The following is a 27983-nucleotide window of genomic DNA, read 5'->3' as shown; positions in this document are numbered from 1 at the left end:
AACCAGAGATCCAATACAACCCCCTGTTCTTTTAACTGCAGAGCCATGGACTGTTCTCAACCAACACCACTACTGTTAGGAAAGACTGTCCTCTAAACGCTCCTTCTTCTAAGTGTTTTGAAGTATCCCATGATAAGTTCATCTCCCTGCCCTCTGAAGTTCTGCAAGCAATAAACTTTAAAAAGACATCCCCTAGACTGTTTAACCCTTTAACGTTCTGCTCCACCGCGTGGTAGCGCACATTTTGAGTCACTCTAACTCATTGAAAAATGTGGACTTTAATGGGTTAAGGGAACCATTGTGCATAAACTGTTGCCGTGGTGGACAGGCAGCCTCTTTACTTGCAGGGAAAGAACCAATAAAATGATTGGCCCCTTTGGGGGTAACACTACACTAATAAAGTTGATCTTTTAATGGCCATTGGGTTCCATTAAGCCATTTTAATTCTGGTTTTCTTCTTGTTTTTGTTTTCCTCAGCTGGTTATGGATTTTTTATTTTTATATATCTAATATTAGTTTTTTCACGAATAACATGTCCCATTGTAATTTATTTTTCACAATAAACTTTTCACAACAACCATTGTTATAATACTGGAATGACATGTGTATGTGAACATAAAAGCGGTGCTTTATGGTAAGTAAAATAGTTTCAGTCTTTCCAGCTGAATTTAATTCCCCTTGTGTTTACTGGGTTGATGATTCATATAACCAAGAGGCATACCTCCACTCCCACCTCTGCAACTAAGCCCAGGAGTGGCATTTGAGGGGAGTGGTCTGGGAGGAGGAAAAGCTGAAGCCTGTTTTGCAGTCTTAGAATCGGGCAGCTTTGGTGTTCACACTATCATCTGATTGCTGTCTAATCATTCGGGAGATGGGCCCCTTTGGATCTGCACAAATCAACATGTGTGGAATCACAGGATTGAAAATATTGGCTCTTTGAATGGCACTCTACAATGTAGTATAGAACTGTGTACAATTTGATTGACTTTTTTGTTCATCTACTTTATTTAGGTCTTGATCTCTTGGAAGGTCAATCTCGACCAATCACATGGAAACAACTTCAAGTGGTTGATAATGATAATATCAATGCTGTCCGCCTGGTTATTGTAGATGGGCTAGAGCATGGACGCATTACTATAAGAGGTAAGTAGGTTTTTGCTTTGCAATTGACATCCATAAATATCACTATAATATACAGTACATATTCACCTTTAAATGAAAATATATCTTAACTAGCCTGAAGAACATTGTTCAAAGTCCAAGTGCTGATTTGGATACACTTAAAAAAAAGGCTCAGCAAATGAAAAAAATTATAAGAAAATGTGTAAGTGAATTGTTAACTGTTAATTGATGAATTGTTAACTCTTTGGGACCCATTCAAGTTCCCACTGCTGCACCATTTACCCCTTAAAGGTTAATTTTCAACAATCAATAAATTAAAGGGTGAAGGATATAATTTTTTTAAGTCTTTAAGCCCAGCATTTAAACATTTTGCAGAGTTTACTGCACACCTTTATTCACACCATAGAAAGTCTGGATGCGTTCCAGATGCTTTTCTGTTATGCGTTTTAGTGTATTTTCTGATGTGTTTTTTGGTGCGTTTTTGATGCAGTCCAGTGCATTTTTCCACCTCTTTTTTCTTAAAAATAAATAAAGACTTGGCTGTTCCAGTGTGTTTTTGGTGCATCTTAGAGCGTTCCAGTACAGTCCAGAACTGGAGCGCACTGGAACTGCATGCCATTGGAAATCATATAACCTTCTTTCCATGCAAATTTGATGCAAAAAAAAGAGAGGTCTTGAGTAACATTGCTGCACTAACTTGGAGCTTCTGGAGGTGGGAGAAGGCAGGGCCAGGCACCTAAGATATGTATTTTAGTGTCTTCCAGGTTTTTGAACTTTCTAGAATTGAGCGCAGGATCCCGGAGTTGTCTTCTACCGCATGTAAGCCACAGATTACTAAGTTTTATCAGTGCATGTTCACTTTGCAAAAGTTAATTTCCATTTTGCAAGGGATTAGTGGATTCATTGAAAATTCACTTTCCAAAGAATATCTAATCATGTGCAAGGAAAAAAACAATTGGATGATTGCAATCAGCAGAGCTTCATCTTTGTTACTAAGCTAAGATAAAAATCCCTTGCAAAGTGAAAATGTACTTTGCTAAGTGAATGGCCTGCTTGACAAAAGTAACTCAACTTCAAACTCAACTCCAGAGACATACAAAGGACACAAATTAATGTAGATCAGTATCCATTAATACATTATTAAAGTGTAATGCCGCGTACACACGATTGGATTATCCGGTGGACTTGGTCCGGCGGACCAGAGTCCATCGGACAGTTTGCCCGTGTGTGGGCTTTGGCGGACTTTTTGTTCCCAAAAGTCCGGCGGACTTAGAAAGAAGTCTTGTACTAGTCCGCCGGACTTTTGAAATGAACGGACTTGCCTACACACGGAGTAAAGTCCGTTCATTTTGAACGTGGCTCCAGGAAGACGGGACTAGTGAAGGAAGTCAATGTCCCCGCCTCCATCGGCGACTTGTATTTCTATGTTCTGTGTACTGTGGGAGACAAAATATAGTGAATGCAGGGTCCTGGGTTTAGTAACGCTTTAAATATATATATGTATGTTTTTAAATGCTGGCACCAAAAGTACAGGAATGTGATTTCATATCAGCACCCTATAGTCACTGTACAGCAGAGTTTAGACTGGGGGAGCAAGAAGCAACACAAATAGCCAATCTTTGCTGTGCAAGGAGCATACTGAAAAGAGAGTACAGAGCACAGAGTGATGAGATCATTAGTATACTGTACATGCTGGGGAAAGGACAACACTTGTAAGTGTTACTTACCTACTGTAGTAGAGAACAATCAGGTCTCCTCCCCCACCAGACAAGGCTGTGCAGGGGTGGCAGAAATCTCAGGACTGAATAGACAAAAATATATATCTTTTAGCAGGTATTTGCTGTTTACCTGGGGTTCTGCTTTAACAATATCATGAGTGGATCTGAACTCAGAGTTCAGTGGCTGCAACCGATTCTGATGTCAATGAACAAAGTATGATTAGCAAGTATACATGTAAAATTTCAGTACAAGCCTTGTTAATTACTATTGTATTGACTCTCCCTATGCAGCACAACCACTTGTTGAATTTTCTACCCACCAATTTAATCAAACCATATTAAATATTATTTCCTAATTTTATTTTAAATTCAACATTTAAAAAAGCTTAAGCAAATTATTATTAAGCTAATAAGTATTAGTAGATTCAGAAATATAGGATGCTAGGCCAGCTTGACACAGCCCCTTCAACCTCCCAATCTTCCCTGAGGTCACCTATCAGATTAAGGAACCAAAAGGAAGTTTAGATAGCGGGAAGTTGGAGCCTAGCTTGATTTAATGGGAGTTAAGGTCTCCATATAAATCCATTTGCAAATATCTCCTTTTGAAACATCATTTAAATAAAATATACATGCATTATTTCTTTATCATATGCTCTATATAAATTTCTCAGGGTTTTGCCATGTTTGCTGTAATTATTTAGACACTACTAAATCTAAAACAAATTATTTATATACTGTAAAGTTTCATATTAACCACTTTACTGCTTTAAATCTGAACACTCCCTATGGATTTTTAAGTTTATGCTATAGGCCTATTCATTCAGCAATAACTTTGTCGTTGCACAAGTTACAAAATGTGAAACATATAATTTTTTTAAGAACAAACAGAATTTTTATTCTGTGATATTGTTTTTTGAAAATACTTTTATTTTTTGTAGTCCATAGGAAAAAAAACAACTTAACATAACTAAAAAGCACTTTTTTTCTAGTTTGATCCATGCTAACTAAAAAAAAAAAAAAAAAAATAGTGTCTCTGTGGATAAAAGGTATCATTTATTTTTAATATGTCTCAGTTAAGGTTTGTTTCACACAGGCTTTAGCTTGTATAAGAGCAGGAGCAAGCTGTTTGTTGAAGCTTTAAAGTACTATTCAATTCCAGTTTGTGAATGTTGAACACAGATCCAGTGGGATGTTGATTGCCACTTTAAATACGCTGTTAGCAGGCTTCCAAACTACTTGAAGCTTATTGAAAGCCTGCTGATGCCTGCTAGCAGCTTGCTTAAAGTGACAATCAACACTCCTATTAGGATCTGTGTTCAACTTTTAAAAGCTGGAGTTGAATGGTGCTTTAAAAGCTTCAACAAAGTTTGCTGAAAGCTCTGCAAATTCTTTATAAAAGCGTGGTGCTTACAATGCTCTTATACAAGCTCAAGCCTGCATGAAACAGGCCTAAAATTCTGATTGTGATACAAAGCATTGCATGCCTATTTACAAATGAAATAAAGCTTTTTGTTTTTTCAAGTTTGTACTACATAAAATGAACACGTTAAAGAAAACAAAGTTTATGATAATGCATAGCAAAAAAGGAAATAAACAACAGAAAAATATTAGTTAAGGGGAGCAGAGGAAGTTAATTGAGGTAAGGTAAACTAAGGGGTTAAGTAGGAACACATTTTATGAAAAACAAAACAAAAAATAAAACTGCTTTAACTGACATTATATGAAAATCAAAGTGCATCCCTTTCATCTGAAGAGTAGATACCAAAGTAACAATGTTATATTGTATCTCTCTATGGGCTCATCCACACTGAGGCTCAGCCCCATTGTGTGTGGAGAGCCATTAGCCAACCAAAAATGTAAATTTATTTTATTGGGCGTTTATGTGATAGACCAAGACAAAGTGGAAAATAATTGTGAAGTGGCAGGAAAATAATAAATGGTTTTCAACATTTTTTACAAATAAATCTGTGAAAAGTGTGGCTTGCATTTGTATTCAGCCCACTTACGCTGATACCCTTAACTAAAATTTAATAGAACCCATTGCCTTCACAAGTCACCTAATTAGTAAATAGACTCTACCTGTTAATCTCAGTATGAATACAGCTCTTCTGTGAAGCCCTCAGAGGTTTGTTAGAGAACCTTAGTGAACAAACAGCATCATAAAGTTCAAAGAACACACCAGAGAGGTCAGAGATAAAGTTGCAGAGAAGTTCAAAGCTGGGATATTTTTTTATAAACTTAACCCTGCTTTAAACATCTCATGGAGCACTGGTCAATCTATAATCCGAAAATGGAAAGAGTATGGAACAGCTACAAACCTACCAAGACATGGTCATCCACCTAAACTGACAGGCCGGGCAAGGAGAGCATTATATACAGTACATCTTATAAACAGCCAAGAGGCCCAGGTTAACTCTGGAGGAGCTGCAGAGATCCACAGCTCAGGTAGGAGAATCTGTCCATAGGACTACTATTAGTCATGCACACCACAAATTTGTCCTTTATAGAAGAATGGCAAGAAGAAATCCATTGTTGAAAGAAACCCATAAGAAGTGCCGTTTGCATTTTGCGAGAAGCCATGACACAGAAAACATGTGGAAGACGGTGCTCTTCTTCAAAAATGTAACTTTTCTGTCACTAAGCAAAACGTTATGTGTGGCGGAAAACTAACACTGCACATCATTTTGAACATACCATCCCCACCGTGAAACATGATGGTGGCAGTATCATGTTATGGGGACAGGGACAGGGAAGCTGATCAGTGTTGATGAGAAGATGGATGGAGCTAAATACAGGATAATATTATAAGAAAACCTGTTAGAATCTACAAAAGTCTTAAGTACGGAAATTCACCATCCAGCAGGACAACGACCCTAAACATACAGCTAGAGCTACAATGGAATGGTTTAGATCAAAGCATATTCATGTGTTAGAATGGCCCAGTGAAAGTCCAGACCTAAATCCAATTGAGAATCTGTGGCAAGACTTGAAAATTAGTGTTTACAGATGCTCTCCATCCAATCTGACAGAGCTTGAGCTATTTTGCAAAGAAGAATGTGCAAAAATGTCACTCTCTGGATGTGAAAAGCTGGTAGAGACATCCCCAAAAAGCAGCGAAAGTTGTTCTACAAAGTATTGACTGAATACAAATGCTAAATACAAATGCACGCCACACTTTTCACATATTTGTTAGTAACAAATGTTTAAAACCATTTATCATTTTCCTTCCACTCCACAATGGTGCCACTTTGTGTTGGTCTATCACATAAAATCCCAATAAAATACATTTACATTTTTGGTTGCAACATGACAAAATGTGGAAATACTTTTTCAAGCCATTGTAAGTGAAGGCAGCCCATACAAGTGAATGTGAATGGATTGGCTGCCCAACACACCCGCATATCTGAGTTTGACAGGTGTACAGGACAGGTACACTGATCTGAATGCAAGGACATGTTTCCAGTTTTGATGTTTTCACCGGGATCTGGCATATATATTTGTGCATGTCTTAGAGCAGAAAAAGAAAAAAAAATGTCTTAGTGGTCAGAATTTGAAGGCACTTAATTTTCTGTTTCTGGCCAGTTTATAGTGTTGCTTCTTGGTGATAAAGAGCATTAATCAAAACAGAAAGGCTGAACATGTTTAATCATATGAAAACTATTAGCCTCCAGTTGTGTGATAAAATTCTCTATAAACTCAATATCCTACAGGCTTCGAATGTACAAGTGTGCTAGAAGCTAGCAACAGTAAGTAACCCTATCTTAGCGCACACCTGCTTTTGCTCTTTGACTGTGACTAGGCCCTACTGCAAAGTACTTCTCTTCTAAAATGTTAAATATTTAATTCTACTAAGTCACTCATTATCTGCTAAATTCCACGCTGAGAATATGACACTCTTGCTGTCTTTTGAGTTGAAGTACAGGACTGCAATGTGTTTTAAGCCCCTTGATCACTGGAGAGGTTAGAAGTCATCCTGTTTAATTCTGCTAAACCCGCAAATAGCAGACTTGTAAATCCACCTAGATGTCAGATTGAAGTTGATAGCCTGTAATCCTCTGACTATTAAATATTCAGAATAAATTGAATTTCCACAGCCCTGGAACAAATCGTTCAACTGAAAAATTGAGAGATTAGAGAAAATCTTGTCATTTATGTGGTTCAGCTTTTACACAAATAAGTTACACAAATTGGTATGGAACTTTGACAAATGGCAGTGGACATTTACAAATCTGGAGGCAGTGATGTGTGATCTTTTATTAGTCAGCAGCTTGTGTATAAACTATTCATATGATGTAGTAATGTCCTCTAAAATCTTCTATAGGTTTAGACCTGGTATTTCAGTATTTCTGATGATATACTCTAAAATCATTGATTACGTGCATATGATGCATATTGTACAGTACATACAGTATCTCACAAAAGTGAGTACACCCCTCACATTTTTGTATGTATTTTATTATATCTTTTCATGTGACAACACTGAATAAATTACACTTTGCTACAATGTAATGTAGTGAGTGTACAGCTTGTATAATAGTGTTAATTTGCTGTCCCCTCAAAATAAGTCAACACACAGTCATTAATGTCTAAACCATTGGCAACAAAAGTGAGTACACCTCTAAGTGAAAATGTCAAAATTGGGCCCAAAATGTCAATATTTTGTATGGCCACCATTATTTTCCAGCACTGCCTTAACCCTCTTGGGCATGGAGTTCACCAGAGCTTCACAGGTTGTCACTGGAATCCTCTTCCACTCCTCCATGAGGACATCATGGAGCTGGTGAATGTTGGAGACCTTGCGCTCCCCCACCTTCCATTTGAGGATGCCTCACAGATGCTCAATTGGGTTTAGGTCTGGAGACATGCTTGGCCAGTCCATCACCTTTACCCTCAGATTCTTTAGCAAGGCAGTGGTCATCTTGAAGGTGCGTTTGGGGTGTTATCATGTTGGAGTACTGCCCTGCTGCCCAGTCTCCGAAAGGAGGGGATCATGCTCTGCTTCAGTATGTCACAGTAGATGTCTGTATTCATGGTTCCCTCAGTGAACTGTAGCTCCCCAGTGACGGCAGCACTCATACAGCCCCAGACCATGACACTCCCACCACCATGCTTGCCTGTAGGCAAGACACACTTGTCTTTGTACGGCTCACTTGGTTGCCGCACACACGCTTGACACCATCTGAACCAAATAGGTTTATCTTGGTCTCATCAGACCACAGGACATGGTTCCAGCAATCCGTGTCTGCTTGTCTTCAGCAAACCATTTGCGGACTTTCTTGTGCATCATCTTTAGAAGAGAATTCCTTCTGGAATGACAGCCATGCAGACCATTTTGATGCAGTGTGCTGACCCCCCACCCTTTCAACCTCTGCAGAAATGCTGGCAGCACTCATACATCTATTTCTCAAAGACAACCTTTGGATATGACACTGAGCATGTGCCTTCAACTTCTTTGGTCAACCATGGTGAGGCCTGTCCTGAGTGGAACCTGTCCTGTTAACCACTTAACAACCGCCCTATAGCCGAATGACGGCTACAGGGCGGTTTCTTAACTCTGGGAGGCCGTCATATGACGTCCTCCCAGAATTCCGCTCTTGCGCGCCCCCTGGGGCGCGCACTTGAGAGCATCCGTGACCGCCGGGTCCACAGGACCCGGCGCATCACGGATCACGGTAAACGGCCACTCATAGCGGCCATTTACCACGTGATCGCTCCGTCAAATGATGGAGTGATCACTTGTAAACAAACCGCCGTCATGTTATGACGCCGGTTCCTCCCTCCCCCTCTCTGTCCCAATCGGAACAGCGGAGGGGGAAGAGATCGGTGTCAGCAGTGATGTGGGCTGCATCTGCAGTGCCCACATCGCTGCTCACCGAAAATTAACCCCTCAATTCCCTGAAAATACTCTGCAATACCCTGCCATTACTCTGCATTACTGTGCAATACTCTGCATTACTGTGCAATACCCTGCAATACTCTGCATTACCCTGCAATACTCTGCATTACCCTGCAATACTCTGCAATAGTCTGCAATACCCTGCATTACTCTGCAATACCCTGCATTACTCTGCAATACCCTGCAATACCCTGCAATACTCTGCGTTACTCTGCGTTACTCGGCAATACTCTGCGTTACACGGCAATACTCTGCATTACACGGCAATACCCTGCGTTACTCTGCAATACCCTGCAATACTCTGCAACACTCTGCAACACTCTGCAACACTCTGCAACACCCGCCAATACCCTGCAACACACTGCAATGCTCTGCAACACTCTGCAATGCTCTGCAACACCCACCAATACCCTGCAACACTCTGCAATGCTCTGCAACACCCGCCAATACCGTGCAACACTCTGCAATGCTCTGCAACACCCTCCAATATCCTGCAATGCTCTGCAACGCAATACTCTGCAACGCCATACTCTGAGATACCCAGCCATACTCTGAAATATCCAGCCATAGTCGGTGATACCCTGCAATACCCAGCCATAGACACCCCCCCTCCCGCCACCCTCCGGTGCTTCTACCGACTCGCCAATACGATCAAATCCAGAATCTTTTTTTTTTCAGGCTTCCCAGCTTAGAGGTGAGATGCGGGGTCTTATTGACCCCATATCTCAGTGTAAAGAGGACCTGTCATGCCATATTCCTATTACAAGGGATGTTTACATTCCTTGTAATAGGAATAAAAGTGATCAAAAAATTTATTTTTGGGGAACAAAATGTCAAACTAAAATAAATAAAGTAAAATGAACAATAACATTTTTTTTTTTTTTTTTAAAGCGCCCCTGTCCCCATGTGCTTGCATGCAGAAGCGAAGGCATACGTAAGTCCCGCCCACATATGAAAACGGTGTTCAAACCACACATGTGAGGTATCGCTGCAAACGTTAGAGCGAGAGCAATAATTCTAGCCCTAAACCTCCTCTGTAACTCAAAACATATAACCAGTAAAAAAAAAAATTAAATCGTCGCCTATGGGGATTTTTAAGTAGCGACGTTTGGCGCCATTCCACGTGTGCAATTTTGAAGAGTGACATGTTAGGTATCGATTTACTCGGTGTAACTTCATCTTTCACATTATGCAAAAATTGGGCTAACTTTACTGTGTTTTTTTTTTTTAAGCACAAAACTGTTTTTTTTCCACAAAAAAGCATTCGAAAAATTGCTGCGCAAATACCGTGCGAAATAAAAAGTTGCAACGACCACCATTGTATTCTCCAGGGTGTTTGCTAAAAAAACATATATAATGTTTTGGGATTCGATGTAATTTTCTAGCAAATAAATGATGATTTTTACATGTAGGAGAGAAATGTCCGAATTGTCCTGGGTGCTCCAGAACGCCTGATGGCGCTCCATGCATGTTGGGCCTCTGTATGTGGCCACACTGTGTAAAAGTCTCACACATGTGGTATCGCCGTACTCGGGAGTAATAGCAGAATGTGTTTTGGGGTGTAATTTGTGGTATGCATATGCTGTGTGAGAAATAAACTGATAATATGACAATTTTGTGAAAAATAAAAAATAAAGTAAAAAAAATCTTGATTTTGCAAAGAATTGTGGGAAAAAATTACAACTTCAAAAAACTCATCATGCCTCTTACTAAATACCTTGGAATATCTTCTTTCCAAAAAGGGGTCATATGGGGGGCATTTGTACTTTTCTGCCATGTTAGGGTCTCAAGAATTGAAATAGGTCGTCAGTACTTCAGGTGTGATCAATTTTCAGATATTGGCACCATAGCTTGTGGACTCTATAACTTTCACAAAGACCAAATAATATCCACCAATTTGTACTTATTTTTACCAAAGATATGTAGTGGTATAAATTTTGGACAAAATTTATGAAGAAAAAATTACTAATCTGCTAAATTTTATAACAGAAACGAAGAAAAATTCATTTTTTTACAGAATTTTCTGTATTTTTTCTTTTATAGCACAAAAAATTAAAAACCCAGCGGTGATTAAATACCACCAAAAGAAAGCTCCATTTGTGTGAAAAAAAGGACAAAAATTTCATAAGGGTACAGTGTTGCATGACTGAGTAATTGTCATTCAAAATGTGAGAGCACCGAAAGCTGAAAATTGGTCTGGTTATTAAGGGTGTTTAAGTGCCCAGTGGTCAACTGGTTAAACCACTGTATGGTCTTGGCTACCATGCTGCAGCTCAGTTTCAGGGTCTTGGCAATCTTCTTATAGCCTAGGCCATCTTTATGTAGAGCAACAATTTTTTTTTTTCAGATCCTCAGAGAGTTCTTTGCCATGAGGTGCCATGAACTTCCAGTGACCAGTATGAGAGAGTGAGAGCAATAACACCAAATTGAACACACCTGCTCCCCATTCACACCTGACACCTTGTAACACTAACAAGTCACATAACACCGGGGAGGGGAAATAACGAATTGGGCCCAAATTGGACATTTTCACTTAGTGGTGTACCCACGTTTGTTGCCTGCGGTTTAGACATTAATGGCTGTGTGTTGAGTTATTTTGAGGGGACAGAAAATTTCTACTGTTATACCACCTGTACACTCACTATTTTACATTGTTGAAAAGCGTAATTTTTTCAGTGTTGTCACATGAAAAGATATAATAAAATATTTACAAAAATGTGAGGGGTGTACTCACTTTTGTGAGATACTGTATGTATGAAAATATTGTTTTAAAAATTGTTAAGGTTCAGTGCTAAGGTAGCCAAATAAATTCTGTAATTTATTTGTAACTGGTAATTATACTAAAGTTGTCACTAGTATAACAGAAAGTAACCTTTAAATATACCAGATAAAACTATACATTTCTTTGGGGTAGTTTCATAAAAATAATAGACTGTTCACCTTGCAAAGTGAATGTTCTCTTAGCTGAATAGGATGAAACTGTGTTCACTTCAATTCATCGATTGTTTGAAAGAAAAAATCCATTTCCCCTTCACTTTATTAACCGTGCTAAGTAAAAATGTATTTAGTATGCAGTGTTCATATACTTCAAAAACGTTTCAACATTAAAGTGGTTCTAAAGGCTGAAGGTTTTTGTACCTTCATGCATTCTACAGATGAACATAAAAAACCTTTAGAGTGCAGCGCCCCCCTCAGCCCCCCCAATACTTACCTGATGCCCATCTTGATCCAATGCTGACCCGGGTTTCTACCTCCTCATAGACTGAGGCACAGCAGCAGGAGCCGTTGGCCATTTTTTAAATTGTATATTTATTCAATGTTGTTCACTTTGCAAACAATAAATCTCTTATCTGTCTCTTTTACAATTTAGGGGGGAAAGGATTTATGTTCACAGTAAAAGACATTCAGGCTGGAGTTGTCTGCTATCATCATGATGACAGTGATACAACCAAAGACTTTGTCACTTTCCGAATCTTTGATGGCCGCCACAGTATTAGACACAAGTTCCCGATTAACATACTCCCTAAAGATGATAGCCCACCTTTCCTAATTACAAACACTGTCATTGAGCTTCCAGAAGGTCAGACTGTTCTCATACAAGGCTCAATGCTCTGTGCCTCCGATATGGACTCAAGCGATGATTACATACGGTACAATATAACCAAGAAATCAGCAGCTGGGAGCATTATGAAGAAACCAGGACAAAAGGCATTAGGTATGAGAATATTATTATTTGTAACATTTATGCATATGATTAATCATATAATTTATTCAGAATTTAAAGATAATCATCTAGTTTTAAAACTTTTTTTAATCAAAAAAATTCTGCAGTAAAGTCTTAAATGTGCACTCTTCAATTTTTCTATTGTATGAAATATAGAAATGTTTACATTAACCACTAGAGGGAGTTCTGTGCTCAACCTTAGACCACCTTTAACCTTCCTGCTTAACATCTATAGAAATAAGATTTAATACACACACATGGAGTGCATTCATTGCAAGACTGATAGATTTGCAGTATAAAAAAGGAGCAGTAAAGCACACAATTACTGTGTAGTACTGCAGATCAGAAAACTGAACATAAAAATGTAATTAGCATATAAAGCAGTTACAATGTGCAGACATAGACATTTTTTTTTTAAAAGCATTGATAACATTTTTAACAGCAATCTGATATTTTTTTAGAGAGCTACTTACATTTTAAAACAGTCTTGGCATTGTTAATGCTCAGGTATAAAGTAGGACATGTCTGAGATTAATGATGAACTGTTGAAGAACTCTAACTTTTATTCTATATTTCCTACTGTCAAAGCTTATCCTGTTACAACTTTCCTGCAAAGAGACTTGTTTAATGGTTTCATATATTACAAGCATCATGGAGAGGAAATCTTTGAAGATTCTTTTGAATTTATTATGTGTGACAGCCATACACCCCCTAACCTCTCTGGTCCTCAGGTATGTAAGGAGTGATTGTTAACGGCTCCATCAAGTGTTCAGCAAATGCAGCTAACTGATAAAGATCTATCCTCTCTCAAAGCTGTTATTCTACTGAAAAAGTAACATCTTGTGAAAGTCGGATTATTCTTCAAGCTGATCTTGTCTTGAATACTCTCTAATGCCCCATACACACTATAAGTTTTTCTGATGAGTTTTTCCTTGAGGTTTACCAAAACCATGTAGTGGAAGGGCCTGCCTGATTGCATACAAATTGAAACTCCTAAGGTTTGACCTCATATTATATGGTTTTGGTAAATCTGAAGGAAAAACTCAGCAGAAAACTGATAGTGTCTATGGGGCTTTACAGTGATTTTAACAAGTTACTATAGGAATTCACTATCAGGATTTCTTTGCTTTGTAATTGAAACCATTATACTCAGGAGGGGATTTATAAATTAGACCGTTCCCTAGTAATGGTAGAATTAATGGCTGCTTAAAAGCATAACAGCTTAAGGTATTTCCTTCAAATATATATTTTTGGTCAGACGTCGGAAGTTGTTTTTCTATAGAGCAATTGACTATCTTATTTTTTTTATTTTTACACTTTTGGGGTAGATTTTTCAAAGGCAAATAGGCTGTTTACTTTGCAAGGGAAGTTGCACTTTGCAAGGAAGTTTTCTCCAGAACTTAGTTAATCAGTTGCTGCCCACACACCATCAAATGACGGAGGGACAGTGCAGCTCTCGTTCTGGGTGGACATCATATGACCGCACACCACAACGGCCGATCTCGTGTGCCCGTGGGATCGCATAGTGCGGCGAACGTTATGGCGGGACCCAGTGTCTTGTTGTCTTCTGAAACATAGAGGTTGATTTACTGAAGACAATTAGACTGTTCAACTTGTAAGGGAAGTTGTACCTATTTTTCCCCAAAGCTCTGCTGACTTTCATCATCCAAACATGTGCGAGGAAAGAAAAAAAAATGTTTATGTTTCTTATAGGTGATTAGAAGTGGAAGTATTTTTGACAAAGCGAAATTTCACCACATTTACTAAGCTCTGGGGAAAATCCCATTGCAAAGTGAACACCTATTTGCTTTTAGTAAACCAACCCCACAGTCTTGAACTGAGCTAGCATCTCAGAAGGGGATGTTGGCAATCGTTCACCATCTGAGTGTTCAAGATGTTGCAGCTCAGAGGATTTTTTGAGTCATGGAGCAGATGGAGTACTGCAAGATGGAGGTAAAAGGCACTATCCTGCCTATTCTCACAAAGGAATTTGGTAGTTTAGTCAGGTTTTTCTTCCATTATGCCCCATTACATAGGTTTCATAACTTTTGATTCCAAAATCTTCTCTTGACAGATGTATCTATTAAATGATTTTCCTTCTATTCTTGTTTCAGTGGCAACTGTCAAATTTTGGATTGCCCTTCACTTTAAGTCCAGTGATAATAGTAATCAGGAGGAAGGAAGAGAAGGGGCATTCCCAGCAGGGATGTAGACACTATGAAACCCTAGCAGGGGGTCTAACCCTTTTACACTCTATTAAAAACAATGTAGTGGCACTTTAACACACTTCCACGTCCACTAAATAGTGAAAAAAATCGCATATACAGCATGTATTTATATCCCTTTCCAAGTCAAACAAATACGACCTAATAAATGAATGGCTTGCGCACATTATATTGTAACACAAAACTTGTTTTTTTTCTACAAATAAGCTTTTTGCCAACCATGAACAATACCTAGACAATTGTAGTGATCATAATGAGTGATTTGCTAACAAAAATGAAAATCACTGTTACTTTTTTCTGATTGTAGACTGTGATTATACATATAATACCGGTGGATGACCAACTTCCCAAGGAAGTTCCAGAAACTGTTCGCCATTTGCTTCTTAAAGAAACAGAAATTGCTTACATTACAAAGAAACAGCTACATTTTATAGACACAGAGTCTCCAGAAAGAGAACTTATTTATACAGTGACTACTCCACCATGCCGGTTATCAGCATCCAGGTAACAATTGTGCTTTCCTAAATTCCAATTTTCTCATACATTCCACCACTGTACAGGCTGTCTTGCAATAGAGGACAACTTGTATGGCCTACAAGAAAAAAACAAAAAACTAACATTAAAGTGGAGGAATCATGTATTGCTAGTAAATATTTTCAGTGACATTTAAGATTGTTCAACAATACGTCAAATAGGACTCAATAGACTGCTAATGCTTTGAGTGCCAGAATGCCAGGTCAAAATAGGTTTCCTTACCATTGCAGCTTCTGCAGTTGTAACACTCACTAGCTTTAGAGGGTATCTATTATACCTGAGATGCCTCTTATGAGCTTTGCTAGTTTGTAACCCTTGTTTCGTTGTATACTGCTGTCAGGGAAGAGAACACACTCGTCTTCAAGTGCTCTAGATCTAACACATGGTTTGGGTCAATGAACAGCAGCTTCTATCAGAAATATCTCATGGAGGTATTATTTTTCTGGCAGACTAAAATGGCTTATGATAAACTAATCTCTCAGCACTTAGTGAATACATCTGTTCATACTCATTGCATGTCCTAAAGTTCCTGGGGATTAAAAAATGATTCATATATTGCCACTGATAAGAAAAAGTGAGCTGTAGAGCTTAAACACTACAGCGTTACCAAGAATAAAAGCATATAAAGTCGTGTGAAAAAGTCAATACACCCCACGGACATTGTTGACTTTTTCAACATATTTAAACTGGCAAATATCAGGTCTTCAAACAGTGCTTATAGATAAAGGTCATATGCTTGAACAAATTACACATAAAATTGACATGGTATATTTATTTTCATAAGTAACCTGTTTTATTAAAACCTCAAACAACTAGGGCTTGTGTCCTTTTTGCTATTGACGCATCAGAAAGAGGGCTGTTGAAGCCTTTGAATTTGGCAAGAAATGTAAAAAAAAAAGCAACGTTTATAAAGGCAATCATTCCATTGTATGGAAAACAATCTGCAAGTGGAGTAGATTTCCAAACAAATGCTAGCTTGTCCAGGAGTGACTGGCCCAACAATAATAGTCTTAGACCCCATAGACATTATACAACTTTTGTTGTCTGATTTCCTTTAGATTTATCAAAACCATGTAGTGCAAGGACCTGTCTGATTGCACACAAACTGAAACTCTTATGCCTTGTACACACGGTCGGAAATTCAGACGGAAAAGGTCCAATCGGATTATATTGTTGGAAAATCTGATCGTGTGTGTATTTTCCGTCAGAAATTCTGCTGGAAAAAAATTGAGAGCAGGATCTCAAATAAAAAAAAAAAAATCTGATCTGACTTTTTCCGATCGTTTGTAGAGAATTCCGATCAGACAAAGTGCCACGCATGCTCAGATCAAATTACGAGACCAAAGCTATTGGCTAGTAACCTCAACGTAGTTCCGTCGTAACGAACGAACATCAATCACGTTCCGAACTATCAGATTTTCCGACAACTTTGTCCGACTGTGTGTATGTAACACCAGTTTAGGACAAAATCCGTCGGAAAAAATCTGACGGATTTTGTGGTGAGAATGTCCGACCGTATGTGTAAGGCATAAAGGTTTGACCACATATTATATGGTTTTGGTAAATGTGAAGGAAAAAAATCTACAGAAAATTGTATAGTTTGTATCAAGCATTAAAGCTATTTGATACTAAAAGAAGTCAACAACAACACCAATATTTAATCACAGGATCTGCAGGTAACACTTACAACACTTAGTTTAAAAGTTCAAGCATCTACAATTAGAAAAAGATTGTACCAGTTCAACGTGCATAGGAGGTATGCCAGGAAAAATAAATGCTGCCTCAAAATAACATTGGAGTAAGAGTTTGATTTGTCATTAAAAATATAGGCACAGATGAGAATTTCTGGAATAATGTGTTGTGGACAGATGAATCAACTTGCTTGTCCACAATCTCAATAGTGCAAACGAGTCCCATACCAACTGTAAAGCATGGTGGTGAAAATGTTATGGTTTGGTGTTGCTTTACTGTTTTAAGGCCTAGACAGCTTGCATTTGTAAGTCAAATATGAATTCTGTATCATATCAGGTTGTCCTTGAGGAGAATGTGAGGCCAGCTATCCAAAAAGTGAAGTTAAATATGAAATAAGTATTTGAACTATTTCAACTATTGCTAGTGAAATACTATTAATATGGAGGAATGTGTCAACATCCCATAAATCATAACTAAGAATTCTATTTGTGGAGGGATTATGTTTAGGTGCAAACATTGATAAACTAATGTCCAAACCACAAGAATTATACATAATTATATCTAAAATGATCAACATTTTGTTTTACAACAATTCATAAAAAACAGCATAGAAACATTAACCACTTCCATACTGGGCCATTGTCATATGACGTCCGCAGGAACACTCTGTCCCTCCGGGCGGGCGTCATATGATGTCCTTGGCTTCCCACCAGCATAGGCGGCATGCACACGCCACCGCGTCACCAAGGAGCCTATGTGCACGCCCGGCGGTCACAATGTCTGCCAGGCACATGCGATCACTCGCAACAGAGCAGGAACGTGGATCTGTGTATGTAAACATCTACATCCTGTCAGGGGAGAGGAGACAGATCGTATGTTCCTAGTATATAGGAACACAGATCAGTCTCCTCCCCTAGTCAGTCCCCACACAGTCAGGGAACACATTAAACATTTATAACTAGTTGAGTTCCTGTTTATATTTAAGGAGTAGAGATGGGCCGAACACCCCCCTGTTTGGTCTGCAGCAGAACTACCGAAGAGGGGAAAATTTCTAACCTGAACAGTGAACTCCATTGAAGTCTATGGGAGCCAAACAGGAAAAATCAAAAGTGCCCATTTTGAAGGCTTATTTGGCCATTAAAGGGTACTGCCCTGGGGGACTTTTATAAATGGAATTATTTTTTAAAAACTATTTTTTTTTCAGGAGCAATGATTTTAATGATGTCTAAAGTTCATTCCTTTAAATGTAGTGCCTGGGGGCCCCTTAGTCTGCCTGTAAAATGGTGCATCTGTAGCATGCATAGAACATGCTGCAGCAAAAATGAAAAATGCACAATTAGGCCTCATGCACACTGGACGTTTTTGGATGTTTTTACAGATGCTGTTTTTGGCTTCAGACTTTTTTTCTGCAGTCAATAATTTCTCCAGCATGTTATCCAGACTCTCTCCAAATAAAATAAGGACACTTACCTGTTCAGGATGCCCGCGATGTTGGCACCCAAAGCCGATCACTCCCTCGGCTCTCCGGTTGCGACTTCACTTCCTTGTTCCCTACTGCTCATGCGCAACTCGCACTGGTCGCTGCTGTCTTCTGGGACCTGTGTGTCTCCCAGAAGACAGCAGGGGGGGAAGTGGCGTAGATACCCGCTATGCAAAATACCTGTATTAGACAGATATCTGCTCCCCCCTGAAAGGTGCAAATCTGACACCGGAGGCGGGGAGGATTCCAAAAAGTGAAAGTTCAATTTTTGGGTGGAACTCTGCTTTAAATTGACTCGCTTTCGAAAAAAAAGAAATAAAGAAAAAAATGGCCTGGGGGTCTCCCCCAGTCCATACCAGACCCTACGGGCCATGCCAAAATTTAAAAAACAAATGCGTTCGGTACCCCCCAAAATCTATACCAGAACCTTATTCGGGCATACAGCCTGGTAGGTCAGGCAAATGCCCCCCCAACCTTACCAGGCCACAATATGGGGTGTGGGTGCTTTGGGGCAGGAGGGGCTCTGCCCTCCACTCTAAAGCACCTTGTCCCTATGTTAATGGGGACAAAGGTCTCTTCCCCACACCACCCCTATGTGAATAGTACCCCTACCCATTTATCAAAAAAGTGTCAAAAAGTATAAAAATTACAGACAGTTTTTGACAATTTCTTTATAAAAAAAAGTCCCGCCATCCATGAAGGCTGGCCGCCTACTGCAGGCTCCATTGTTTAACAGTTTTTATATAGGTAAGGGGCTGGGCCACCTGGCTACGTCACCTGGTGGCACAGCCCCCTTCTGATATCACGGATGGGTGCATGCTGGGTTGGCAACCTCACATGGGGCAGTGCCCCCAGGTGACGTTGCCAGGTGGCTCCACCCCTTACCTATATAAGAACTGTGAGATGGCAGAGGAGGCAGTAGGCAGCCAGCCTTCATGGATGGCGAGAGCTTTTTTGTTATTTTTACCAGGTGCGGCGTGCAGTGTGATTGAAGATGGATTTACATTGGGGGACACTTTTTTTTTTAATAAAGGAATTGTGGGGTACTACCAAGCCACGCTCCTATGAATAGACATTGTCCATTCACACACAGAGTGTGGCTTGGCTGGGCCCTGCCCCCCACTCTCTTCTCATTGGCTCACTGGCTGTGATTGATAGAAGCAGGAGTCAATGGCTCCTGCTGCTGTGAGTCAATGAGGAGAGAGAGACATGGGAGAGCCACTGTTCTCATACACATCGCTGGATTGAGATGGGGTTTAGGTAAGTATGGGGGGGGTGGAGCTGCACCCGGAAGGTTTTTTATTTAATGCACCTTTAGAACCACTTTAAATAAACCCCCCAGTATGTTTTAACAGAAGTGTTTTTTTACCATTATTAACCACTAGTTAAAGCGTTTGTTACCCCAACACTTCATATCCCTGATATGTGCCTGCTGTACCATGTACTTGTATGAGAAAGCATCCTGTTCTCTTTGTGTTGCTTCATTTGTGAAGGGTATCTATAATTTTTTTATATCTATACACAAATGTTTTGCCTTTCATTTCTATTGTAAACTGAATGGGTTGTTTTACAAGGTTATCATTTACAATCACCTACTTAAAGTGGAAGTAAACTCCCCTATCGTTTTTAGCCAAGGAAGCTGCCATCTTTGCCTCTGTTTAATATTCAAATGCTATGGTGATGCACATGTGATTCGTTATGACACCAGCCATTGGATGGTTTGATAGTTTGGCTGAGAGCACAGCCAATGTGCAGTTAGCATTACCGGCATGCCTTTTTTTAAAACTGTTTAAATCGATGGGTTTACTTCCACTTTAACTGAGGTTAACACCTTCCTGTTTTTCCCTTTTTGCATAGCCAGTGTTTTTGTGTGATTGTTATTGCAAAGGGAACACCGTGGGGGTTATTTACGAAAAGCAAATCCACTTTGCACTGAAAGTGCACTTGGAAGTGCACTAAAATCTCTAAATCTAAGGAGTAGATCTGAAATGAGGGGAAGCTCTGCTGATTTTATCATCCAATCCTGTGTGAGCTAAAATGCTGTTTTTTTATTTTCCTTGCCTGTCCTCCTCGGATCTACAGCGACTTTACTTCCAAGTGCACTTGCAGTGCAAAGCGGATTTTCTTTTAGTAAATAACCCCCATTGCAGAATAAAAATTACGTGTTTTGTCTATGGCAAAACTAAGAGGAATTTTTGTAGAGCAGTAAATGTGATAATTCAGTAAACATTCATTGAAATTGAATCAATAAATCAATCACTGTCATTTAAAACAAATGCACCACAAAGATTCATCTGCAGTAAATGTTTGGTTAATGTCACATTTACTGCTTTATCAATATATATTTGAAAAAATTTTAAAAAAGGGAGAGGGAGCCTCTGTCCTCTATAAATTGAGGTCCATCCCATCTATTGAGTAAGATATTCTGAATGTGGACAACACAGTTGGAGCATATTTCATGTGAAGTTCAGAAGTCAGAATATATGCAGTGTTGTAGATAATTTACCTGTTTAAACATATTTGATTAATTTCTAATGACATATTTGTGTTTTAGCACTGGTTGTGTATGTAGTTATATTATTACTTTTTTTTAATAAATGGTGTTGATTTATTGGCTAGCATGTTTATGGGGATATATTATATTATATATGGTATATATGGTTTGCTGATACCAAACATTTTCTGCTCCAATTTCTATGCACAGTGGTCTAGAAGCTGGGAAGATTATTTTAGTAGAAACAGTTCCCATGTTTGTAAAGGATCACACTGCTAGCACGATACTGACATTTACCCAGGTAAGAACTGAAGTTATACAACCCTAGGCTATGTTGACGTGGGTTATCATATCAGCAATAAACCAATAAAAAAAAATGTGTAATGCTTTTATTTATTTATCCATTTGCAGGATTATAGGATACAATTGAATTATACAGGTTGAAAAACATTTATGACAAACATCTTGCTTAGTATCATTCATTAATTTATGTTTTTATTGGCACCCTTATATTTTTTTATTACATACAGTTTTAAAACATTACTGATATCAAGAATAAAAACAATCACCACTTTTTTCAAAAGTTTGAGGTTCATCTCCAACCTATCTTTCTCCCTGTGTAACATCTGTTGTCACAAATTAAACATCATACAGTAAGACACAGTTTAAGTCTCACAGTTTAATCATTGCCCCCACCAACTGTGCTCCTTAACATTACTAATGTACCCCTTTATAAAACTCAGCCCTTATCTCCCATGTTTCATGTATAAGTTTATTGTAGCAGTATTAATGTTCAAGTAATCCTTTGTGCTTTTATATGTAAAAATAGCAAATTTTATAGTTGTATAAGGCATGGCAAGCTTTATACTAAAATGATGAATTTGCTTCAGTTAGCTGAACTACCCCATTATACTTTTAGTATACACCCTGGTTAACTTATAACTGGTGGAGAATATATGCCCTACAGTAACAAGGCTCCTACATCCTACTGTAGCACCAACCTTAGGAACCCCTATCCCCAACAACTTCAAACTTGCAGTGGCTACTACAACAACTTTAGCTCCTCACTCTTACTATCCTCCAAATCATCTCAAAATCACCCCCCAAACAAGAGCACACACACAAATATAAATTTTTCACACCTCTCTCGCTTCAAAGTTCAGCTCCTTCCAGAACAACTTCATCCCCATGCTCTGTTTCCTCATATTCAGTATGGGGGAGGGGGGTTATGGAAATCGGCCCTCCCCATTGAGGATATTGTGCTAAATCTGTAGGTAAACAGGAGAACCAGAACCTTTTCTAATGCCGCGTACACACGAGCGGACTGTATGGCGTACTTAGTCCGTCGAAACACATTTCAGCGGACAATCCGCTCGTGTGTGGGCGTCAGCGGACTTTTTCAGCGTGCAGTCTGAAAATTCTGTCTGAAATTCTGTCCGTCGTACTTTGGTTTCAGCGGACAATCCGCTCGTCAGTATGCTAGTTCGACGGACTAAGAATGGCGCATGCCCAGAAAGCATTTACACGGCGGAAGGGTGCTTTGCTGTGTCTTGGACTTCCTATTTCTAGTCCCGTCGTACGTGCTGTACACGTCATCGCGCAAGCTTTCGACGGACTGTTTGTGCATCCGTGTGTGGTCAAGTCCGTTCAGTCGAAAGTATGACGGACTGTCCGTCAGATTGTATGACGAACTAAGTACGCCATACAGTCCGCTCGTGTGTACGCGGCATAAGCGGAAAAGTTGGTTTGATGATGAAGTTGGCATAGCCTCCACCCAGGACAAGGTCTCTGTGAACAGAGGGTTTTCCCTTCCTGGGAGATTAATCAGTAATCTAATCAAAGTAATTGGGAGCAGAGAAACCACTGTAACATTAACTATAAGTCTATAGATGCACACTGGTATGGAAATAGCACAAGCTTTATATAAGAAAAGATTACATGTTTTTAAATGTTATTAATAAAAATACCCCCAGATGAATGTTGCAGCAAAATTCAGTTGCAGGGACCCCTGAGAATGATTGCAATGTAGTATCCATCGTTGTGTCAAAAACCTGAAGACAAGATCAGTGGTGATGGGGAGATTCTCCAACGGTTGTCCAACCAGCTTGGAACACAACTTCTCACATGCAGAAACTGTGGTGTGGCACTGGAAGTCAGAGTCAGCTTATCTACTCTGCCTCATAGTCCCTAGCAGCCATGCAACTGGACCTCTGATTCCGATAAATGTCTGTCAGATGCCTAACCTGGCTCTAGCCTATGCTGGTTATACAGTAAAATCCCAGACCAGAAGGGACAGGGCTAACTAAAATAACAGGAGCTGCAAATAAATTCTATTGCAATAAATAAGTTTACCTACTAATATACCGAAAGGTGACCACTACACACACATACAGTAGCACAGACCTATCTGGCACTGTGCATGTGTGCTAATAACAAGGACAAAGATACATCCATCACAAGGATTTGGATACACACTCAAAAAGCTTTGGAGAACTGCAATTAATCTATTAGAACATAGGAATACTTACCTAATAATCTCTGCTTCCGATCTGGGTGAAATACAAAAGCAACTGTGTGTATAAGGTCATGTGCCTCGGTTCTCTTTGTCTCCTTCCTTTTTATAGCATCACAGTCCTCCAGTCAGGGTTTCTGACATAACAGGGACAGAAAGTACTTGTCTGTAACCAACTAACTCTATGTTAATTAATAAGCCAAGGTTATTTACATTACACACGGATAAAGTGCAGCAGATTCCTACACATCAGTTCTGAGCTGGGTTGTGTGTGTTTTTGTTTACCTCATGTGCATAACCTTAAAATTCACTTCAGACAGGACTGCACACGTTAGAGTTAACAGTGATAGTGAACTATTCCTAAATACATGTTTTTGTGTACCTGGTGGTAAGTTCACTAACATCAAACAAGGTGTTAGATGTATAGAAGCAGCGCCTAAGGTTTATTTCCCAATTGACATCTTACTTTAGGATAAGAAAAGATAGAATTCCTTTTGGTAAGAAAAACAAAAGTTCCTCAGCCTTATCTTTATTTAGGTAATATTTACACTTTAAACCAGTGAGTTCTGCTACCTGGATAGACCCGACCAACTACACACAAACTTAAACTTGTTTAGAGGTGTCTATTGTTGTTAGTTATGTGAATATTGGTGAAACTTAAATGAATGTATGATTATTTTCATTAAACCTGTATTTGCAGCATGCGGTGAGTCACATGAAAGTTGCATACATGCCACCAATTGAGGATATAGGTCCGAATGCTGTACATGTCCAGTTTGTATTATCAGTCAGTAACCATCACGGGACAGTGCACGGCATCTGCTTCAATATTACCATACTTCCAGTAGACAACCAGCCTCCTCAGGTAATTGCTAGAGTGTTGCTTTGTAATAATAATTACTGTTATTCTCAATCATATTCTCTGTAGTCTAATGTCTTTAAAGTGAAACATTTCCTAGATATAGATAGTAATAATGGTTTAGATGCAGGGTCTCCTGGATCTATATTATGCCATCTTATAAGATCATTACACTTCAGAATGTAGTATACACTCAAATATGTTTTATTGCCACTTAAAGGGAGGATTAAAAGGAAAGCGATATTTTGTAGCTAGTGCAAGGAATAAAATGCTTTAGCCAATTTTTGTGACTAATATAACAAAACTGTACATGATAGAATCCAATTTTAATTCTCTTGAGTGTTGATCTTTATATATTATTTCTCTCAATTGCTGAGTTAAATGTTCAATATATACTGATATACTGTGTGTGTATATATATGTATATATATATATATATATATATATATATACATATATATATATATAAATATGTATATATATATATATATATATATATATATATATATATATATATATATATATATATATATATATATACACACACACACACACACACACACACATAGAGTCAGAGTTGATATTGCAAAACTTTACATCATTTAAAAATTCTAATAATCTAGTATTTTGCAAAGGAGCATGTAGAAAGCTACACGTGAGCTGGAGCGCCAGTTGAAAGATTTTAAAGCAGATGTACAGTATCCATAACGGAATGGCATTTAGTTTGCTAAAGCAATTGTTTTCACCTTTTCTTGGGACAGGAAGTGATGGGAAATCTCCCTACATGAACGCAGGCAACAAAATATAAACCGACTGATGGATTTAACACTTTCCTACCCTATTGAAAGCCAAAAAAAATCTAGTTATACCAAAAATTCAGTTTAATAAATACATTTGGTGCCAAAACAGTGAGCTTTGTCAGTTTAACTATCCATTTCCAAATCTAAATACTGCTTTTCAAAGCCTAAAATTGTTTTATACCAGAAGCAAAACCAAAACACAAAGTACACTAATCGATAAGACACAAAACTAATAACCCATGTGAGCTGTCTGTGAGCTGTCATTGGCAGAGTGGACACTGTGCTTGAGGCACTGAATGAGCAAAAACAAGGGACGCCAGCTGTACACATACATGTGGCAGCTTTGCGTTAAAGGCCCTTTATTATTTATCAAATTGAAATATTATGCATTTTCCGCTAAAACATTATAATCAAGGACATTTATTGCTTAGGTATTTACATTGGACATGAGTGTGGAGGAAGGTGGCTCTCAGCAGCTGACAATGGATTATATCCGCATGATTGACAAGGACACAGAACAGGACCATCTTGGTATTATTCTGCAGAAAGCACCTTTACATGGCATGGTTCAGCTGGATGGAAGAGCTGTGAAAGAAGGAGAACAATTCAGATACCAAGACCTGAGCATGCTAAAAGTTAGGTTAGAAGTGTTATTTTTTTTCTTTTTTCTTTTTTTGGCTACAAAGCACCTCTATGAATAAAGCAATGTAAAACAATTTACCAGTAAGTGTAGCAATATCTGTAGCAGAACTAACAATTGTTGGTGACACCATGGTCCTGGTGGTCTCAGCTCTCAGCTTTAAAGTGGAACTGAACTAAAAAAAATTAAGAATTGCTATGTTATAGAGAACATTTAGGAACGCAAATTATGCCTAAGCAGTACCCTGAAAATTTACCTTTTTCCAATAATTCCTCCTGAAAGATAGAAGTGCATGTCTTGGCATGCGAGGGAGGGTTCCTAGGCACTCTTGCTCACACAGGCCCATAGCTTTATATCTCTCCAGTGTGAGATTAGGATATTGCTTGCCTTGATTGCTGTTACCAGATTGGAAGTAATACATTGTGATGGCTTTACTGTACTGCTCATTATTCCCCTTAATAGAGGCTATGGTATAAAGGTTCCAGGTAGCTAAATTGTATAAGATACAGTATGTATATGTTAGGTAGATGTTACTACCAAGGGGAAGGTGCCATTGATCACTCATGTACATGATGGACCTAGTTTATGATGATAATGGAGTAGTTTAACTATGACTTCTTGGTTTTATACAACTGATTTTAAATTTAGGGATGCTGAAGCACTTGGGGATGGCTACTTTATTGGACTGTACTGAAAAAAAAAATTCACTACTTTTGAACAACAATTTTTGGTCTAATCATGTCTAAGCAATGCTGATTAAACCAGATTTTTCTCAAGTATAATAATACTTATAGGAAAACATTAGTCATTTTGTAAATCCTTATATTTATTTTTATAAATTCTTTAGCTAAACACACATTATAGGATGCTTCCGTACTTCAGTGTGTGCAGCAGGCTCCAATAGAAGAGCCCAGTATTAGCTCTGCCCTCTGCAACTTCTCCCACAGACTGTGGATCCACAGGGGAGGGTATGAGGCGGGGTGTGTAGAACGCTCTTACAAAATACAGAATAAATATATGCATACCCACTACACATTCCCTTTTATTATACTGGCAACTAACATGTTTTCCTGTTACCAAAGGTATCAGCATGATGGCTCTGAATCCTTGTGGGATGAAGTTAAATGTATTGCTACAGATGGGATCAATTCTGCTGAATTTCTTCTAAAAATACAGGTCAGTTACATGTCAAACCATTTGCCAAAGCAGTTAAAAAAGACATTGTAATATTTTCCATAACACAAAAAAATGGTTATAATGTGCTTAGCCTCTGCCTCCCAGGTATATGATTACATATCTGACTCATAGAATCTGTGTATAATGATTGTAAAGTCTTGTTTAAATATAACAAACATGTTATACTTACCTGCTCTGTGCAATGGTTTTGCACAGAGCAGCCCAGATCCTCCTCTTCTCAGGTCCCTCTTCTGTGCCCCTGACCCCTCCTTCCTGGCAAGTGCTCCCACAGCAAGCAGCTTGCTATGGGACACCCGAGTTGAGCCACAGCTCCCTGTCTCCATTAAGACATGGAGCTGTGGCCTGGCCCCACCCCCATCTCTCCTCATTGGCTGACTGACCTTGATTGACAAGAGCGGGAGCCAATGTCACTGTGTTGCTGTCTCAGCCAATTGAGGAGGGAAGTCCCGGCCAGCCATTACACTCCTGCAACATTGCTGGATAGAGATGGGGCTCAGGTACGTTTTGAGGGGGTGCTGAGGGGGGCTGATGCACACAGAAGTCTTTTTATCTTAATGCATAGAATACATAAGGATAAAAAAAAGCGTTTGCATTTACTACCACTTTAACATATGCTATTTCGTTGCTTAGACCTTTGCTCTGTGGCCAGATAAACTGAAGTCTTTCTACTTCTGTTCAGCCCCCATGTTGGATAAAAGCTGCTCGATTGGTGGCTCCAGCCAATGTCTGCAGCAATAATCTGTGTATTCTGACAGTGGGGGTATGTCTCTGCGGTCAGAATACCATAGCACGGTACAGGGTATTCCCCTATCCACCTCAAATGTGTGGTTGAGGGAATTGATTTGCTGGCTGAATGAAAAATACTGAACCCTGCAAGGTCAGCTTCAAGTGTATCCTTACCCATAACAACTTGATAAAAAAAAAATGTTCTTTAGCAACAAACATACATTTCACATTAATATTTATGGTACCAAAATTAGTGTGTTACCTGTACTCCTGTTTTTTCTTGCTGGAGGCTGCTATTTTGTGGAAGCCCAGCACCCCTGAGCAGCTGTAAATCTTTATGCTGTCAGCAGATTGGCCTCTAGTG

The 27983-nt window shown here is 38.9% G+C and overlaps 1 protein-coding gene across 2 annotated transcripts in view; it reads left to right on the top strand.

The window, feature by feature from the left end:
* Positions 1 to 27983, top strand: part of FREM1 (FRAS1 related extracellular matrix 1) — a 225320-nt gene that overhangs the window by 71793 nt on the left and 125544 nt on the right. For both annotated transcript variants that reach the window (XM_077475118.1, XM_077475120.1), the window contains exons 8-15: positions 1012 to 1143; positions 12107 to 12451; positions 13049 to 13191; positions 14993 to 15189; positions 21096 to 21186; positions 24098 to 24262; positions 25488 to 25696; positions 26779 to 26872. In XM_077475118.1, coding sequence (XP_077331244.1) covers positions 1012 to 1143; positions 12107 to 12451; positions 13049 to 13191; positions 14993 to 15189; positions 21096 to 21186; positions 24098 to 24262; positions 25488 to 25696; positions 26779 to 26872 — 1376 coding nt within the window. The remainder of the gene's footprint in view (positions 1 to 1011; positions 1144 to 12106; positions 12452 to 13048; positions 13192 to 14992; positions 15190 to 21095; positions 21187 to 24097; positions 24263 to 25487; positions 25697 to 26778; positions 26873 to 27983) is intronic.

The sequence above is a fragment of the Lithobates pipiens genome, unplaced genomic scaffold, assembly GCF_037356315.1.
Source record: "Lithobates pipiens isolate NorthernLeopardFrog02 unplaced genomic scaffold, aLitPip1_a1.2 Scaffold_13, whole genome shotgun sequence".
Lineage (NCBI taxonomy): Eukaryota > Metazoa > Chordata > Amphibia > Anura > Ranidae > Lithobates > Lithobates pipiens.
The sequence above is the reverse complement of the archived record's forward strand: the minus strand, read 5'-3'. Positions and strand labels throughout refer to the sequence as shown.